At 44.5% G+C, this 19189-nt stretch overlaps 1 protein-coding gene across 6 annotated transcripts in view; it reads right to left on the bottom strand.

Moving 5' to 3' along the window:
* Positions 1 to 9612, bottom strand: part of NFATC3 (nuclear factor of activated T cells 3) — a 1265763-nt gene extending 1256151 nt beyond the window's left edge. For 5 of the 6 annotated variants that reach the window (XM_073605111.1, XM_073605108.1, XM_073605107.1 and 2 more), the window contains exon 1: positions 9390 to 9612. In XM_073605111.1, the coding sequence (XP_073461212.1) occupies positions 9390 to 9474 (85 nt within the window). In that variant the 5' untranslated portion in view covers positions 9475 to 9612. The remainder of the gene's footprint in view (positions 1 to 9389) is intronic. The other variant, XM_073605109.1, reaches the window with a different exon arrangement.
* Between the last annotated feature and the right edge of the window lie 9577 nt (positions 9613 to 19189).

Genomic DNA, 19189 nt, shown 5'->3' on the forward strand with positions numbered 1-19189 from the left:
TGGAACCTGTCCTGTTAAACCGCTGTATGGTCTTGGCTACCGTGCTGCAGCTCAGTTTCAGGGTCTTGGCAATCTTCTTATAGCATAGGCCATCTTTATGTAGAGCAACAATTCTTTTTTTTTTTTTTTTCAGATCCTCAGAGAGCGTCCTTTGCCATGAGGTGCCATGTTGAACTTCCAGTGACCAGTAGGAGAGAGTGAGAGCGATCACACGTGCTCCCCATTCACACCTGAGACCTTGTAACACTAACGAGTCACATGACATCGGGGAGGTAAAATGGCTAATTGGGCCAAATTTGGACATTTTCACTTAGGGAGTGTACTCACTTTTGTTGCCAGCGGTTCAGAGATTAATGGCTGTGCGAGTTATTTTGAGCGGACAGCAAATTTACACTGTTATACATGCTGTACACCCACTACTTTACATTGTAGCAAACTAATTTCTTCAGTGTTGTCACATGATGATATAAAACTATATACAAAAATGTGAGGAGTGTATTCACTTTTGTGAGATACTGTATATTCACTTTCACTGCTTTGCAGTATAAATTAACCCCTCATAGCAGTGATTATCTGCCGCTTTTGTACTATAAAAAGGGCACATTTTTTAACTCCATTATGACAGGTTATACAAACGTAGTGCAGGGGACCACTGGATGACACCACGGCTGAGCTGTACAGGTTTTTTAAACCGCCTGTAGTTTCTGTTCCTGTGCAAGTGCGATACTTTATCTAAGCACTTGACCTCCGGATGATTTACCGTACAATTGGCAGTCACGCAGTGCCATATCACAAAAAAATGGCCTGCTCATGAAGGGTCATGAGCAGGCCGTTTTTTTGTGATATGGCACTGCGTGACTGCCAATTGTGCGGTAATGCAACGTTGTAGCCAAATAAAATTTGTAATTTTATTTCCACAAATAGAGCTTTCTTTTGGTGGTATTGGATCACCACTGCATTTTTTATTTTTCTGCGCTATAAACAAACAAAAAAAAAAAAAAAAAAAAAAGAAAAGAAAAGACCATCAATTTAAAAAAAAAAAAAAAATTTTTTTACTTTCTGCTATAAAACATATCGAATAAAAAAAAATTCTTCATAATTTTAGGCCAATTTGTATTCTGCTACAGGTTTTTGGTAAAAAAAAAAAAATCCCATTAAGCATATATTGATTGGTTTACGTTAACTATATTAGGGTCTACAAACTATGGTATATATTTATCAGCGTTTGTGTGTTTTTAACCACTTCGCGCCCGCGCTATAGCCGAAAGACGGCTTCCGCGTTGCGCGCTCCCACGGGCGCGCATCGGGGAAGTTTTGTGCTGGCCGTGTCCCTTGGACACAGCCAGTCACAGATCGCTGAAAACGGCCAATCATAGCGGCCGTTTTCAGCGCGATCGCTCTGCCAATGAGAGATGATCTCAAATGTAAACATTTGAGATCATCTCTCATTGCCGGCTCTCAGAAAACATCAAATACGTTCGTATTGGTCTACCCTCCCCATCTACCACATGCCCATCTTTTCCTCAATAATGCCCAGGACCAGATATCTCATGATTATGAGATTCCTTCACTATAACGACAATACCCAGTGCCCTCCTCGAAATCACCCAAATTTTGACAAGCTTTTTAAAATTCGGCCCCTAATAAATTATTTTTCAGAAATCTTCCCCCAGTTGTTTATCCCAGGACAACACATATGTGTGGATGAGTCCCTTATCAAATTTTCTGGCAGGCTGGGCTTAAAACAATTTATTCCCACCAAAAGGGCCCGCTATGGGGTGAAGATGTACAAGTTGTGCGATCGTGCTACAGGGTATACCTATGCCTTCATGGTATACGAAGGGAAGGACACACAGCTACATCCCCCTAATTGCCCAGAATATATCGGATCGAGTGGGAAAGTTGTTTGGCAACTCATAAACCCACTTCTGGAGAAAGGCTACCATCTATATGTGGACAATTTTTATTCTAGTCTGCCCCTGTTCCGAAACCTTCAGAGCAAGAAGACTCCAGCATGCGGCATCGTAAGGACGAATCGGAAGCGCTTTCCTCAAAGCCTCGTCAACAAAAAGTTAAGAAGAATGGAGGCGGCGAGCTTACGGAATGAGGAAATTCTGGCTGTGAAGTGGAGGGACAGAAGGGATGTCTACATGCTTTCTTCAATCCACAACAACACATTTGTTGAGATCAGCAGGAGGAATGGCCCAATTCAAAAGCCGACGTGTATCTATGAATACAACATGTATATGGGGGGTGTCGACTTCAACGACCAGATGCTCGAGCCCTACCTTTCCACCAGAAGAACATACCAGTGGTACAAAAAAGTTTCGATTTATTTATTTATTTAATTTGGCCATTTACAACACCTATGTAATTTATCGCAACTCCACCGACAGACCCAAACCCTTCCTTGGCTACCAGGAGGAAATCACCACTGCCCTTATATACCCGAATGGCCCACCAGAAAACATTAGATCCGATGTAATTAGTAGACTCTCTGAACGCCACTTTCCCGATAAAATCCCTCCCAGACCAACAGGCCAAAAACGACAAAAAAAATGCCGGGTGTGCTCCAAACGAGGGGTGAGAAGAGACACCACTTATTGTGCCCAATGTCCTTCCCAACCAGGCCTCTGCATAGTTGACTGTTTCCGCCGTTACCATACTTCACTAAATTATTAGTGAAGTATGGTAAACATAACACTCACTTCCTGCCTTCACACCCCTTATGCCTCTGCTTGCTCTGTAACTGACCCTGGCTTGTTATTCAACCATGCTTCTGCCTACCGATTCTGTTTATATCTCTGCCTGATCTGGAACTGACCCTGGACTGTTATTCGACCATGCTTCTGCCTACCGATTCTGTTTATATCTCTGCCTGATCTGGAACTGACCCTGGACTGTTATTTGACCACGCTTCTGCCTACCGATTCTGTACATACCTCTGCCTGATCTGGAACCGACCCTGGACTGTTTGACCATGCCTCTTGCCTGCCTCTTGGACTGATCTTGTACCCTGCCAGTGGACTAGTGGGATTCAGAACACAGGGGTCTCACATATGTGAGGGGCTCCAGAATTGTTTTTCTGGATGAAGAAAACAATTTCATTTGTTTTCTCATTCCTAGATTAGGGTCTGGAGACTCGGAGGCTTCAAAGAGATTTGGGTGGGAGAAGCCTCTACCCCTGTCCCCATTCTGTCCTGAACGAGGCCTTACGTCTCCCTGCTGCCTGTAGGACCTATGCCATCATGCCTCTGCCTGTCGCATGAACTGACCACACCACATGGACCTGCCTACTACCAGGACCAATATATTGGCACTGCTGACAATCTCTGCCTGCACTGACCCTGGACTATATATGGACAGTATCCCTGCCTGCTGCCTGTACTGACTATGGACAGTATTCCTGCCTGTTGCCTGGAAGATTGTGTTTGCTTTTGCTGACCAAGTCCCTGTCTGCTGCCTGGACCAGTGCTATCCTCCTGTGTACAACTGCGCTACTACAACCACAGGTAATCTTTTGTTTACTCTTTGCTCAGCATAATGTATTTTGGGGTGTAATTCTTGGTATGTGAATGCTATGTGTCCATAGAACACCTGATGGTGTTCCTTGCATGTTGGGCCTCTGTATGTGGCCAGGCTGTGTAAAAGTCTCACACATGTTGTATCGCCGTACTCAGGAGGAGTAGCAGAATGTATTTTGGGGTGTAATTTTTGCTATGTACATGCTATGTGTTGGAAATATCTTATAAATGCACAACTTTGCGTAAAAAAAATGCGTTTTCATTTTTTTTCCACATTTTCCAAAAACTTTTGGAAAAAAAATGAACCGTTCAAAAGACTCATTATGCCTCAGATTATACGTTGGGGTGTTAGCTTTCCAAAATGGGGTCACTTTGTGGGCGTTTCCATTGTCCTGGTGCTCCAGGGCCTTCAAAAGTGTAATAGGCGGTTGAGAAATAAGATGTGTAATTTATGCTCCTAGAACGCCTGATGGTGCTATTTCAATATTGGGCCTCTGTATGTGGCCAGGCTGTGTAAAAGTCTCACACATTTGGTATCGAAATACTCAGGAGGAGTAGCAGAATGTATTTTGGGGAGTCATTTGTGGTATACACATGCCATGCGAGAGAAATAACCTATTACAATGACAATTTTGTGGGAAAAAAAAAAAAAAAATCTTCATTTTGCAAAGAATTGTGGGAAAAAAATGACAACATCAAAAACCTCACAATGCATCTTACTGAATACCTTGGAATGTCTACTTTCAAAAAAGGGGTCATTTGGGGGGTATTTGTACTTTCCTGACTTGTTCGGGTCGCAAGAAATGAGATAGGCCGTCAGTACATCAGGTGTGATCAATTTTTTATGATTTGCACCATAACTTGTAAACTCTCTAACTTTCACAGAGACCAAATAATATTCACTAATTTGGGTTATTTTTACTAAAGATATGTAGCAGTATAAATTGTGGCCAAAATTTATGAAGAAAAATTACTAATTTGCAAAATTTTATCACAGAAACTAAGAAAAATGCGTTTTTTTTTCAAAATTTTCGGTCTTTTTTCATTTATAGCGCAAAAAATAAAAAACCCAGGAGGTGATCAAATACCACCAAAAGAAAGCTCTATTTGTATGAAAAAAAAGGACAAAAAATTCATTTGGGTACAGTGTTGCATGACTGAGTAATTGTCATTCAAAGTGTGACAGCGCTGAAAGCTGAAAATTGGTCTGGGCAGGAGGGGGGTTTAAGTGCCCAGTAAGCAAGTGGTTAAATCATAAGCTTTTGAGAGAGTATAGTTTTTATAATGTCCAGTGTGCATGAGGTCTTATAGTCATTCACATATTTTCATACTTGATATGTTATTGTATAGCAATATTTTTACATCTATTAATTTGGCTTAAAAATTGCACAGCGTGGGAGTTCACTATATGTATTTGTTGCTATTTAACCACTTCAGCCCCGGAATGTTTTAGCCCCTTCATGAACGACCAGGCCATTTTTTTGCAATACAGCTAGAGCCGAAACAACTAATCGACAACTAATAGATTATGAAAATAGTTGTCATTTATTTTCATAATCGATTAGTTCGCCAGCCGATTAGTTGGCCAGCCTACAGAATTCATTATTTGTTTACATATCAGGAAATACAGTGAAGCACACATACAGCTCAGTACCCCATCCATGCATTTCACTAAGTGCCTGAGAACTTGTAAAATGTGAATGCATGAGGAGCAATGGGACATGTAGTCCTGGGCAGGAAGTGAGTGGTTCTAAAAGGCAGAAGTTTTTTTACCCTGCTATGGGGGCATTCTGAAGGCAGGAGGAGCCAAGTGCCAGCGGGGGGACCCTAGATGAGAAGAATCAAGGCTGCTCTGTGCAAAACCATTGTACAGAGCAGGTAAGTATAACATGTTGGTTTAAAAAAAAAAAAAAATTATATATTGTTTGCGATACAGCACTGCGTTATTTTAACTGACAATAGCGCGGTCATGTGATACTGTACCCAAATAAAATTGATGTCTTTTTCCCACAAAGAGCTTTCCTTTGGCGGTATTTGAGCACCTCTGCGGTTTTTATTTTTTGCACTTTTTTTAAACAAAAGACCAACAATTTTGAAAACAAAAAAACAATATTTTTTACTTTCTGCTAGAATACATGTAAAAAAAAAAAAAGTCTTCATCAATTTAGGCCAATATGTATTCAGCTACAAATTTTGGTAAAAAAGATCCCATTAAGCGTATATTGATTGGTTTGCACAAAAGTTATAGCGTCTACAAACTTTGGAATTGATTTGTGGACTTTTAATATTTATTGACAAATCTAAGGGACACTTTTTGGGGACCAGTGACACCAATACAGTGATCAGTGCTATAAAAAATAAATAAATAAATAAATAAAAATGCACTGATGCCGTTCTGCCTCTCTGTGAAACTATTGCAGATAACCGGCAGACTTCCGGTCCGCCGGACACGCGCATCGGTTCCTCCTCCGTGCAGTGGCGTGCGCCCACACTATCTATTTGCATGAAACAACATACAGGTACGTTGTTTCACGCAATAGAGCCGCCCTGCTGCAGTATATAAATTAAATTTAAAAAATAAAAATTTGATTTTTTTTATTTTTATCAAATGTATTTTCATAAAATGCTTTTGGAGTAAAATGGTCTATCTATAGATAGTTTTCTATTTAACCGCTTCACCCCCCGGAAGAATTCACCCCCTTCCCGACCAGAACACATTTTGCGATTCGGCACTGCGTTGCTTTAACGGACAATTGTGCGGTCGTGCGACGTGGCTCCCAAACAAAATTGACGTCCTTTTTTTCCCCACAAATAGAGCTTTCTTTTGGTGGCATTTGATTGCCTCTGCGGTTTTTATTTTTTGCGCTAAAAAACAAAAAAATAGCGACAATTTAAAAAAAAAAAAAAAAACGCATTTTTTTTTACTTTTTGCTATAATAAATATCCCCAAAAAATATTTCAAAAAACTATTTTTTTTCTTTAGTTTGGGCCGATACGTATTCGTCTACATATTTTTTTAAAAATCGCAATAAGCGTTTAATGATTGGTTTGCGCAAAAGTTATAGCGTTTAAAAAAATAGGGGATAGTTTTATGGCATTTTTATTATTTATTATTAATTTTTTTTTTTTTTTTTTTTTTTTACTAGTAATGACGGGGATCAGCGATTTTTATCGTGACTGCGACATTATGACGGACACATCCGTCATTTTAGACACATTTTTGGGAACATTGTCATTTATACAGCAAACAGTGCTATACAAATGCACTGATTCCTGTGTAAATGACACTGGCAGTGAAGGGGTTAACCACTAGGGGGCTAGGGAGGGGTCAAGTATGTCCTGGGGAGTGTTACTAACTGTGGGGGGGGCGTGGCTACACGTGACACGTCACTGATCTCTGCTCCCGATCACAGGGAGCAGAGATCAGTGACTCTGTCATTAGGCAGAACAGGGAGATGCTTGAATACATTAGCATCTCCCCGTTCGTCCTCTCCATGAGGCGATCGAGTCCGCGGGACCCGCGACCCGGCTCACGGAGCTCCTGGCCAGCGTGCATGCAATGGCACAGCGGAAAATTCAAAGGGACGTACGGGTACGCTCATTTGCCCAGCCGTGCCATTCTGCCGACGTACATCGGCATGCGCCGGTCGGGAAGTGGTTAAGATACATTAAAAAAGGAGAAGTCCAGCCAAAGCTCGTTTGGCTGGGCTTTCTCCTATGGATCACAGGAGTGCAATTCGTTTTGCACTCCTGTGACCCATTTTCAGCAGAGAGCGGGCTGTAGGCCACTCTCTGCTGACGTCACATAAATCAGTCCAGACACCGTGTCATCCCGACAATGGAAGTCTTGATCCGTCAGGTGCCTGGAGAGATGCCTGCCTCAGCAAGTTGCTGAGAGCCTGAGACGACCGCTCCCCGCAACTCCACAGCTTAGCGCTCTAGTGAACGAGGAGGAGCAGAGCAGAGAGCTGATGATTGAAAAAGTCAGCAGCTCTCTGCTCGGGGAGCTGTGAGAACCGAGCCATCTGCGATGTTCGATCGCTCGGTTCTCAGTGTAGAGGCGCCGGAGGACAGATGCTGCATCCAAGGTAAGCATTAATCTGAAAAAACAAACCCATACTTCTCTTTTAGTAATTTAGTTTATTCAGCATGAAATTGAGCTTAGTTATGTAGCATGAGGTTGTATATTCTGCAATATTTAAATTTTTGGTAAACTCATTCAATGAAGACCAAATGAGAAAAATTAGCTGCACACTAACATGCGTCCAACAGGTTTATTTTAAGACTGCCACCAGGACTAAAACAACGGGCCAAGGGGTGACTAGGTTTCACACATACATTGGGCTTCTTCAAAACACCAAAAAGGGTTTTGAAGAAGCCCAATGTATGTGTGAAACGTTGTCACCCCCTTGGTCTGTTGTTTTAGTCCTGGTGGCAGTCTTTCAATAAACCTTTTGGATGGATTTTTATTTTTTAAATATCTGTGGTGGGCGGTCTTTAAGTACTTAAGGGGACAAGAGACTTGTTTTTTTTTTTTTGTTAAATATCAATTGGGACCTGGTATTCCGGTTTAAGTGCAGCAGCCCCAATATCTTTATAACCAAGAGGGAGTCCCGCGAAAAAAAAATTTAAATGTCAGCAGCTACAAATACTGCAGCTGCTGACTTTTAAAATAAGGACACTTACCTGTCTCAGGGTCCAGCGATGTCGGCACCCGAGGCCGAACCGTTGCTCGGGTCTCGGGTGCTGCCGCCGCCATCTTCTGTAAGGGAATCAGGAAATGAAGCCTTGCGGCTTCACTTCCCGGTTCCCTGATGCGCGAGTCGTGCTGCGCAATCAGAACGTTCCCTGCTGTCTCTGGGACCCGTGTGTGTCCCAGCAGACAGCGCGGGGGGGGGGGGGGGGGGAAGTCTACGCCTGGAAGTGGGTACAAATACCTGTATTAGACAGGTATCTGCACCCATCCCCCCCGAAAGGTGGCAAATGTGACACCGGAGGGGGGGAGGGTTCCAAAAAGCGGAGCTTCAAGTTTTGTGTGAACCTCCGCTTTAAATAGATAGTTTGTTAGCTACACAAACAGGAAGAAGCAATGAACTAGAACGCTCACTAGCACCCTGGTAGTTAATTGAGAACTACAAGCCGTCAGCCACAAAGGCTAGCGGAACTTGTAATTAATCACAGATTGCTGTGAATGAAGCAGCCATCATGTGGGTAAAGCCCCACACGGTGAGCACACCCGCCCCAAACTCTGGTTTTGGAGAAGCGGTGAATACACCCACCATAGCATTGTAAAAACATTCGCTTGTATCAAGATGTATTATTGTATTATTACTTGTAGCACTAATAAAAAGTGGCATTTATACAGGGAAAAAAAAAAGTGGTAGACATTTTTAAATAAATGTTTGGTGGGCAATCTGAAAAAGTCACAAATGGGTTCATCAGCTAGTTTGACAACAGCTGGAGTGCACGGTGAAAGCCTTCAAATGGATTTCATTATAAATTTAAACAAATAGAATACCACACTCATCCGTGATACAACACCTGGATAAAAGCTAATGTCAACACACGTTTTTATACAGAAATTCTATTCAAGAAAAAAAATAAATACAAATTATAGTACAATCAACTGGTCACTCTACACCTGCAGCACTGGACACACGTTGGTTCGTGGATCTTCGAAAGTTAGCAGGCCGTAGGTCTACGCTGCTGGCTGGTTTCGTAGATGAGAGCGCCCCCTATCCAGAAATCAGCAAACATGGTCCGAGCATAGTTACTATCAATTCCCACAATCAGAATTTCGCAGCAATGATTTACGTTTTCGCCCTGATGTAAGTAAACATCAAGGAATATACTTCCAAGACTCACCTGTCGATCCTAAAGGCTGCGCCGTAGCCTCTTCGAATATGAGCCTGAAGTCCAACTCGCCAGAACCACAATGTGCCGCACTCATCGATGCCTGTGAGCAGCACACCACTTCCCGTCCCTTTCACCCCTCTTTCCTGCTTATTATACCGGTTAGACGATCTCCTCTCTAACCTCAAACCAACTTTCTCGATGTCGAGCGATAGGGCCTCACACCCCTCCTCCCCGCACTGTTCATTGGTTGTACGTCGTAATACGTCACTGTCCCGCCTTGACGCTGACAACATATTTATCTAACTGTCCCGTGTAAAACCCATCTATCCTTTCTCCATTGATGTTGTTTAATTCACATTGAAGTCGCATCGCGGAAGAACTATCGGCTCTAGCCAGGTCGGTCTTTATTCTTCCTGATAAATGGGAGGGGCGATGTAGCCATGTTCTTGAAGACTCGTTCAGATTAGAGAAATGTTCATGGCTGCCCATAGTGAACTTGCATCGTGCAAACAAGGAAGTAGTTTAGGTAGTTTGTATCTAGACAGAAATCTAAGTAGAGATATTTAAAGCGAACTTGTTGCTTTCTTAAAGAAAAAATACAGTTTACAGCATCTTGTCAGTCTTCATTAGTTAATCCTTGTTCTTATTCTTTTATTATGACGGACGCATCTCTCTTATTTTTAAAGTGGCAAACTCACTTTTTTTTTTTAAATGCTTTACAGGTAGAGCTTTTATGACAAAAGAAATTCTGTCTGTTTCTTCTGTCATAAATTCTTCCCCCTGCCTGTCAGCTGTAATCAGGGTTGCCAACCGCCAGTAAATTTACTGACAGTTTGTAAAAATCAGTGATTATTTTTTTTTTTTTTTTTTTTACAACTGCCAGTAAATATCAGGGGCTGATAATTTCATGCTGTGTTGACTTTTTAAGTGTAAATCAAGCAAATTACTTTGTTATAGGTATTGTTGATGCGTTCCATACCATGTTTATACTGTTTAAATATTCACTGTGTTAGTTTTTAATAGGAGTTCTGTAATTTTCCAGTTTGCCAGTAAAAAATGTGCTCCGCCAGTAAATTTTCCATGTTTTGTCAGTAAAAAAAATGCTGCGGGAGGTTGGCAACCCTGGCTTTAATGTACACTAAGCTGCCATGTGCCATGTGCCATGTGACACCCATGCACATACGGCAGTGATGTAATTGAAACCCAGGCGTTTTAAGCGGGATTCCGGACGTAAAAAAAAAAAATTAAAAGTCAGCAGCTACAAACACTGTAGCTGCTGACTTTAAATAAGTACTTACCTGTCCTGGGTGCCCGCGATGTCGGCCACCCGAGGACGACCCGTCCCTCGGGTCCCGGCCAGTGGTGTATTTAGGTTTTGTGCTGCCCTAGGCCTGACTAAGCTCGCGCACCCCCTAATTTAACTGACCCACCCCTTCCTGTCAAGGCCACACCCCTTTTTAAGATCCGCCCTGTCATCTTCATGGGAGGACAGAGGGACACCGCGGGAGGAGGACAGTGAGCGATACAGCATCTTTTCATTTGGGGGGTAAGGGGATATGTGCTGGGTGCTTTGGGAGGCTCTTGAACTGAAGTCGTGTCCCTCCTCTGTGGCTCCTCCTCCTGGCTGTGTACTGAGTGTGTGTGGCTGACAGTGGGGAGAGAGGTGTCGGCTGCTACGGAAAGCCCATCACCGCTTGTGGGACTCCAGGCGGCAGATGTCCTGGGTGCCCACGCTGGCGCATCCCTGTCTGGCCAGTTACCGAAACTCAGTGCTGGAACTTGTTGTGGGCTCCGGGACAGTGGTGTCACTAGGGCTGGCCTAGAGGATATCAGGTTAGGTACTTCCTAATGGCTCAGTTCCTGGGAACAGTAATGTATAATGGCCAACAGGCTCTCTTACCAGACCCGGTGAAACTGCAACTGTGATTCCTCCGGCTGGACGTTTGCTGACTCTGGGTTGCCCAGGCCAACTCTAGTCAGTAGTGTAGCATGTCTCTACCCTGGCAGTGGCTTCATCTTTCTCCCCCTCTGGTGGTGCGGGTACAGCGTGGCTCTCTGGTGGTGCGTGTACAGTGTGGCTCAATGGTGGTGCGGGTACAGCATGAATCTCTGGTGGTGCGGGTACAGCGTGGCTCTCTGGTGGTGCGGGTACAACGTGGCTCTTGTGGTGTGGGAACAGCGTGGCTCTCTCTCTGGTGGTGCGGGTACATCGTGGCTCCCTCTCTGGTGGTGCGGGTACATCGTGGCTCCCTCTCTGGTGGTGCGAGAACAACGTGGCTCTCTGGTGGTGTGAGTACAGCGTGGCTCTGGTGGTGTGAGTACAGCGTGGCTCTGGTGGTGTGAGTACAGCATGGCTCTGGTGGTGCGGGTACAGCGTGGCTCTTGTGGTGCGGGTACAGCGTGGCTCTTGTGGTGCAGGTACAGCGTGGCTCTGGTAGTGTGGGTACAACGTGGCCCTCTGGTGGTGTGGGTACAGCGTGGTGCGGGTACAGCGTGGCCCTCTGGTGGTGTGGGTACAACGTGGCCCTCTGGTGGTGTGGGTACAGCATGGCTCTCTGGTGGTGCAGGTTAAGCGTGGCTCTGGTGGTGCGGGTACAGCGTGGCTCTCTGGTGGTGCGGGTACAGCGTGGCTCTGGTGGTAGGGGTACAGTGTGGCTCCCTATCTGGCTTCCCCCAGCACAGTATTCTCTTTTTCTCCTCCTGTAACCCCCCCCCCAGCAGAGTGCATGCATGCTGGGGGCTGTAGCATGATGTCTGACACACACAGGGGGCCGCCATTCTTTAGGGATTACTTTTCCTATGATGCCCCCAGAGTCTTCTGATTGGCCCTCTGCTGTGGCCAATTATGGGGAGGGAAACAGCGGGGAGGAAGCTGGGCGGCGGCACAACGAAACCAATTAGAGCCGCGCTCTTTTTTTTTTTTTTTGCACAAAGTTGTCACTAAATGATATATTGCTCACACGGGCCATGGGCATATGTGGAATTGCACCCCAAAATACATTTAGCTGCTTCTCCTGAGTATGGGGATACCACATGTGTGGGACTTTTTGGGAGCCTAGCCGCGTACAGGGCCCCGAAAACCAATCACCGCCTTCAGGATTTCTAAGGGTGTAAATTTTTGATTTCACTCTTCACTGCCTATCACAGTTTCGGAGGCCATGGAATGCCCAGGTGGCACAAACCACCCCCAAATGACCCCATTTTGGAAAGTAGACACCCCAAGCTATTTGCTGAGAGGCATGGTGAGTATTTTGCAGCTCTCATTTGTTTTTGAAAATGAAGAAAGACAAGAAAAAACTTTTTTTTTTTTTTTCTTTTTTCAAAACTTTGTGACAAAAAGTGAGGTCTGCAAAATACTCACTATACCTCTCAGCAAATAGCTTGAGGTGTCTACTTTCCAAAATAGGGTCATTTGGGGGGGGGGGGGGGGTTTGTGCCACATGGGCATTCCATGGCCTCCGAAACTGTGATAGGCAGTGAAGAGTGAAATCAAAAATTTACGCCCTTAGAAAGCCTGAAGGCGGTGCTTGGTTTTCGGGGGCCCGTACGCGGCTAGGCTTGTATACCTGAAAAGCCTGAAGGCGGTGCTTGGTTTTCGGGGGCCCGTACGCGGCTAGGCTCCCAAAAAGTCTCACACATGTGGTATCCCCGTACTCAGGAGAAGCAACAGAATGTATTTTGGGGTGTAATTTCACATATTCCCATGGCATGTTTGAGCAATATATCATTTAGTGACAACTTTGTGCAAAAAAAAAAAAAATGTGTCTCTTTCTCGCAACTTGTGTCACAATATAAAATATTCCATGGACTCGACATGCCTCTCAGCAAATAGCTTGGGGTGTCTACTTTCCAAAATGGGGTCATTTGGGGGGGGTTGAACTGTCCTGGCATTTTATGCACAACATTTAGAAGCTTATGTCACACATCACCCACTCTTCTAACCACTTGAAGACAAAGCCCTTTCTGACACTTTTTGTTTACATGAAAAAATTATTTTTTTTGCAAGAAAATTACTTTGAACCCCCAAACATTATATATATTTTTTAAAGCAAATGCCCTACAGATTAAAATGGTGGGTGTTTCTTTTTTTTTTTTTTTTTTCACACAGTATTTGCACAGCGATTTTTCAAACGCATTTTTTGGGGAAAAAACACACTTTTTTAAATTTGAATGCACTAAAACACACTATATTGCCCAAATGTTTGATGAAATAAAAAGGATGATCTTAGGCCGAGTACATGGATACCAAACATGACATGCTTTACAATTGCGCAGAAACGTGCAGTGGCAACAAAATAAATACATTTTTAAAAGCCTTTACAGGTTACCACTTTAGATTTACAGAGGAGGTCTACTGCTAAAATTACTGCCCTCGATCTGACCTTTATGCGGTGATACCTCACATGCATGGTGCAATTGCTGTTTACATTTGACGCCAGACCGACACTTGCGTTCGCCTTAGCGCGAGAGCAGGGGGGGACAGGGGTGCTTTTTTTTTTTTTTTTTTTTTTTTTTTTTTTTATTATTTTTTTGCTTTTTTATCTTATTTTTAAACTGTTCCTTTCATTTTTTTTTTATCATTTTTATTGTTATCTCAGGGAATGTAAATATCCCCTATGATAGCAATAGGTAGTGACAGGTACTCTTTTTTTTTAAATAATTGGGGTCTATTAGACCCTAGATCTCTCCTCTGCCCTCAAAGCATCTGACCACACCAAGATCGGTGTGATAAAATGCTTTCCCAATTTCCCAATGGCGCTGTTTAAATCTGGCGAAATCTAAGCTCGTAGCTTCCGGTTTCTTAGGCCATAGAGATGTTTGGAGCCACTCTGGTCTCTGATCAGCTCTATGGTCAGCTGGCTGAATCACCGGCTGCATTCTTAGGTTCCCTGTTGGGACAGGAGAGCCAGAGAAAACCACGGAAGACGGTGGGGGGGGGGGGGCATTCCCTCCCACTGCTTGTAAAAGCAGTCTAGAGGCTAATTAGCCGCTAGGATTGCTTTTACATGAAAGCTGACCGCTGGCTGAAAAGAATGATACCAAGATGATACCTAAACCTGTAGGCATCATTCTGGTATAACCATTCAAAGTCGTGAATGGCGTACCTGAAGACAAAAAAACGGTTAACAATAAAACACAGTAAACGGTAAAGTATAAAAAATTGTATACCTGAAAAGCAAACGAGATAAAACATAATAACAATAAAACATTGCAGAATAGAATACAGTAAAAAAGAGCAGAACAATAGAGAGAGAATAGAGAGAGAGAGAACAATAAAATGACAACTATTTTTTTCTTTTTTTATATATATATTTTTTGTGTTTTTTTTTTTTTTTTAACACTTTTTTTTTGTAACTAACTTTTATAACTGTAACCGGTTCCAGGTTTGGGTCTCTCAAAATGCGATGGCATCTTGGGAGACCCTGTGAAAGTGTGCCTAGTCTGTGCAATGCTGTACCCTACGCTAATACTCATCTAGTGTATGGTAGCGTTCAAAACATTCATCAATGCAAATACCAGGATTGTCAGGACAGGAGGGACAATAATAGCGGGTGTCACGCCTATATCCGTGCTTGCTGCAGACACGACATCTTTTTTGGGGGGGTTCATTGGGTAGGGGTACTCGGGAGGACATAAAGAAAATGCCTCTCATGCAGCCGACTGCATTTGGTTGGGGATGTGAATGGAGGAAGTACGGGTGCTGCAGAAGCGGAGGGTTCCCAATTAGGATTGGCGAATGCAGCAGTAAGGGCACTATGGGCACGACGGGCCTGTTTGTCTTCTTCTTGGTGGCAGGGGGACACTACTTGTGCTTGCCACCTCACCAGCTTGAACTTCACTTATGGGACTCACCACGTCACCAAGTGTTACTGCAGTGCTGGTTTGACTACGACCGGGGTGTACTAGGCCGCTGGTGCTTACCAGTTCACCAAAAGGTTTTGTAAGTGACAGTGATCGATCGATCGATACTGCACTTGGGTAGGCTGGGCTGGGCGGAGGGGCAAAACGCAGGTGCTAGCAGGTATCTGGGCTGATCCCGCTAAAAAACACTGTGTTTTTGGGAACCCTAAACTGCTGGGGACACTAGTATAGATCTGATCGGATCAGATATTGATCCGTTCAGATACTATACCACTAAGGGAGGTGTACGGTGCGTGCGTGGGTGTTAGCGGTACTGGCGCTAACCTGACGCTGCTTGGGGCTGGTGCTTACCAGTTCACCAAAATGCTACCAAAAAAACTGTTAGCGATCGCAGGGATCAGGCCTGACTCTGCGAACGCTGCAGTTATGCGTTTAGTAAGTGACAGTGATCGATCGATACTGCACTTGGGTGGGCTGGGCCGGGCGGAGGGGCAAAACGCAGGTGCTAGCAGGTATCTGGGCTGATCCCGCTAACACTGCGTTTTTGGGAACCCTAAACTGCTGGGGACGCTAGTATAGATCTGATCGGATCAGATATTGATCCATTCAGATACTATACCACTAAGGGAGGTGTATGCTGCGTGCGTGGGTGTTAGCGGTACTGGCGCTAACCTGACGCTGCCTGGGGCGACGCATATCACCGCTGGGCGATCAGGGGGCTAAACCTTTATTAGGTAATAAACGGCGGGTGCCCTGACACTATAAAAAATAAACTAACCAGCGTCACCCGTAATAGTTATACGGTGATCACTGGTGAAAGGGTTAACTAGGGGGCAATCAAGGGGTTAAAACCTTTATTAGATAGTATATGGGGGTCCCTGACGCTATAAAACGCTGACGGCGAACCTAAATATTTAGCTCCCTAACTAGCGTCACCAGTGACACTAATACAGCGATCAGAAAAACGATTGCTTAGTGACACTGGCGACGGGGGGGTGATCAAGGGGTTAAAACTTTATTAGGGGGGTTTAGGGGGGGTACCCTAAAGCTACCTGGGCATACCACTAACTGCCCTAACGCTGATTAGTGTCACAAATGACACCAGTACAGTGATCAAAGAAAAATATGAACACGGCACTGGGTGACACAGTGAAGGGGTTAATTGGGGGGGAATCGGGGGGTGAAATGTGTGCCTATGTGTACTCTGTCAGTGTGGTGTTGGTGCAACTCACGTGCGGATGTCCTCTCTCCTCTCTCTGGAACGGAAAAGAATTCCAGAGAGGGAGATTACATCACTTCCCCTGTCTGTGTTTACACTTACAGACAGGGGAAGCATTTGATTCGTCAGGACCGATCAGCAGGTCCAGGAGAGAAATCATTGGCCTGGGCCTGGAGACTGATCGATTCTGAAACTAATCCGATCGTCGCGGCCGCCTAGGGGCGCACGCGCCCAATATACAGCTAGGTGTTTCGCCCACCTGTGCCATTCTGCCGCAGTAAAACTGTGGCGGTTGGTCGGGAAGTGGTTAATATGTTTATTTTGCAGCTATTATAACACGTATTAAATCATATTAACTATGGCCTTCAAATGTGTTTAGGAAGGTCCAAAGTATCTCTAATATATGTGGGCGTGCACCTTCGGCCGGGCCGTTTGACGTCAGGTGGCAAGCTGATTGCACCTGGCATGACGGTCGGGATACACCTTTAAGGGAGAGATGATCAGCAAGGTTTTGTTTAGACCGGCTGATCACTCCATTTTGGATTAGCAGCGAGCAGACATGGAGCGCAGTAGAATGTAAGTCTGGAACCTTATAGTGGAAGATAGTGTACCTTTCTTTGGTGGGCGTTCCACACTTTAAGTATATGTCTGTATATGTTTTTTGTCCCTACACAGTTCAGGAAACACAAAGGATGGGCCAGAACTGGGTTAGGGTCCCAAAGCATGAGGAGTAATCTGTAATACTGCATGGGTGATAGAGCCTGCACATAAGGAGAGACGCAGCTAGCTTCTGCACCTTTCATGGACAATTTAACAGCTAGCGCCAGGCTTCCAACTTAATGTGTTACATCACACACAACCACTAATGCAGCACTATAAGTGCTGCAATACTATATGGGTCCTTCTATGTACCACAGAGTCTTTTTATATATACATCAAGATATATAATAATATATTAGTTCACACGCTATCCACCCACGTGTATCCCCATCTGCTTTCTGATGGGGCGTCATACTTGCCACTGGCTCCGCTCCTCGCTCTCCATGACCCTCACAACTAGTCTGTAAGTATCTAGTATTACTCATTGTGTATATAGTATCAGACATCTCAAGTCTCCCACGACTTGCGGGAGTTTCACGCATTTGACTGCGGGCTCCTGGACACCCGCGAGCGCCAGGCAATCTCCCGGCTGAGCCTGTCACTCAGGGAGCTTCTGTCAGCTGCTAGGAGCTTTTTTTTTGTTTTAAAAAGAACAGCGATAGAGATAAAAAGAAGTGGCGGCAGTGGCTTTGCTTTGAACAGGAGGCGGGGCTGACTGAGGAAATGTTTAGCAGCAGAGGGCTGGAGGAGCAAGTGGCTATATCGAGTGGCAGACAGAGTGTAACCCTCCCCCTCTCCAGCCCTCCACATTTGACTATACAGGTGCTGAATGGGGGCGCCGGGAGGGAGATACATAGTACCTGAAGCCCAAGGACATAGCAGAAGGTATGACCACAGCAAAATCCTGCAGCACTGAGCACACATCTCTGGCTGAATGGAAACAAGATTGTGGGGAGCGCTGTACAGTCACATGTAATGCTGGCCGGCCAGTGTCTTCCAGAAATGTTTACCTTCAGACAGTGCAAGGTTATTGATCAGCCTCCCCCTCGCTTTTTTTTTTTTTTCTTTATAGCTGCACACTGCAGTGATAAGATCTCTGGAATACCCTGCAGCCCACCAGCAATCTGTGTCCAGTGATGGGTCACACATGGTTGGTTGTTAAACATTTCAGCTCAGCTGTTTAGCCAGAGCTCTGTGTGTGCTGCATAGATTGATGTTTTTGTGAAGGATTTACTGCTGATTCAGGCTAGAAGTTTTACAGACCCATTAACTGTTTACTGTCCTCCAGTAATCCTGACCAGTTCACTGTTTGTAAGATAATTTTTATTTTAGAAATTAAATGTGCTGCTGCCTTGTCACTTGGTTGTACTTTTCAGAGGAATAATGACTTGATCTTGCAGAGTTGGTTTAAATAGAGTGGCACAGCCCTGAGATACTATATACTTGTACATTGAGTTCAACCATAAACGCAGTCTCTGATCATCTCCTGTACTATGTCTGCAGTCTCTGACCATCTCCTGTACTATGTCTGCAGTCTCTGACATCTCCTGTATCATATTTGCAGTCTCTGACCATCTCCTGTATCATATTTGCAGTCTCTGACCATCTCCTGTATCATATCTGCAGTCTCTTACCATCTCCTGTATCATATCTGCAGTCTCTTACCATCTCCTGTATCATATCTGCAGTCTCTGACCATCTCCTGTATCATATCTGCAGTCTCTGACCATCTCCTGTATCATATCTGCAGTCTCTGACCATCTCCTGTATCATATCTGCAGTCTCTGACCATCTCCTGTATCATGTCTGCAGTCTCTGACCATCTCTTGTATCATGTCTGCAGTCTCTGACCATCTCTTGTACCATGTCTGCAGTCTCTGACCATCTCTTTGTACCATGTCTGCAGTCTCTGATCATCTCTTGTACCATGTCTGCAGTCTCTGATCATCTCTTGTACTATGTCTCCAGTCTCTGATCATCATCTCTTGTACCATGTCTGCAGTCTCTGATCATATCTGCAGTCTCTGATTATCTCTTGTATCATGTCCTCAGTCTCTGACCATCTCCTGTAGTGTGTCTTACACACAGGCCCGGACTGGCCATAGGGCAGACCGGGCATTTGCCCAGT

Source organism: Aquarana catesbeiana, linkage group LG11, assembly GCF_042186555.1.
Source record: "Aquarana catesbeiana isolate 2022-GZ linkage group LG11, ASM4218655v1, whole genome shotgun sequence".
In the NCBI taxonomy this organism is placed as follows: Eukaryota; Metazoa; Chordata; class Amphibia; order Anura; family Ranidae; genus Aquarana; species Aquarana catesbeiana.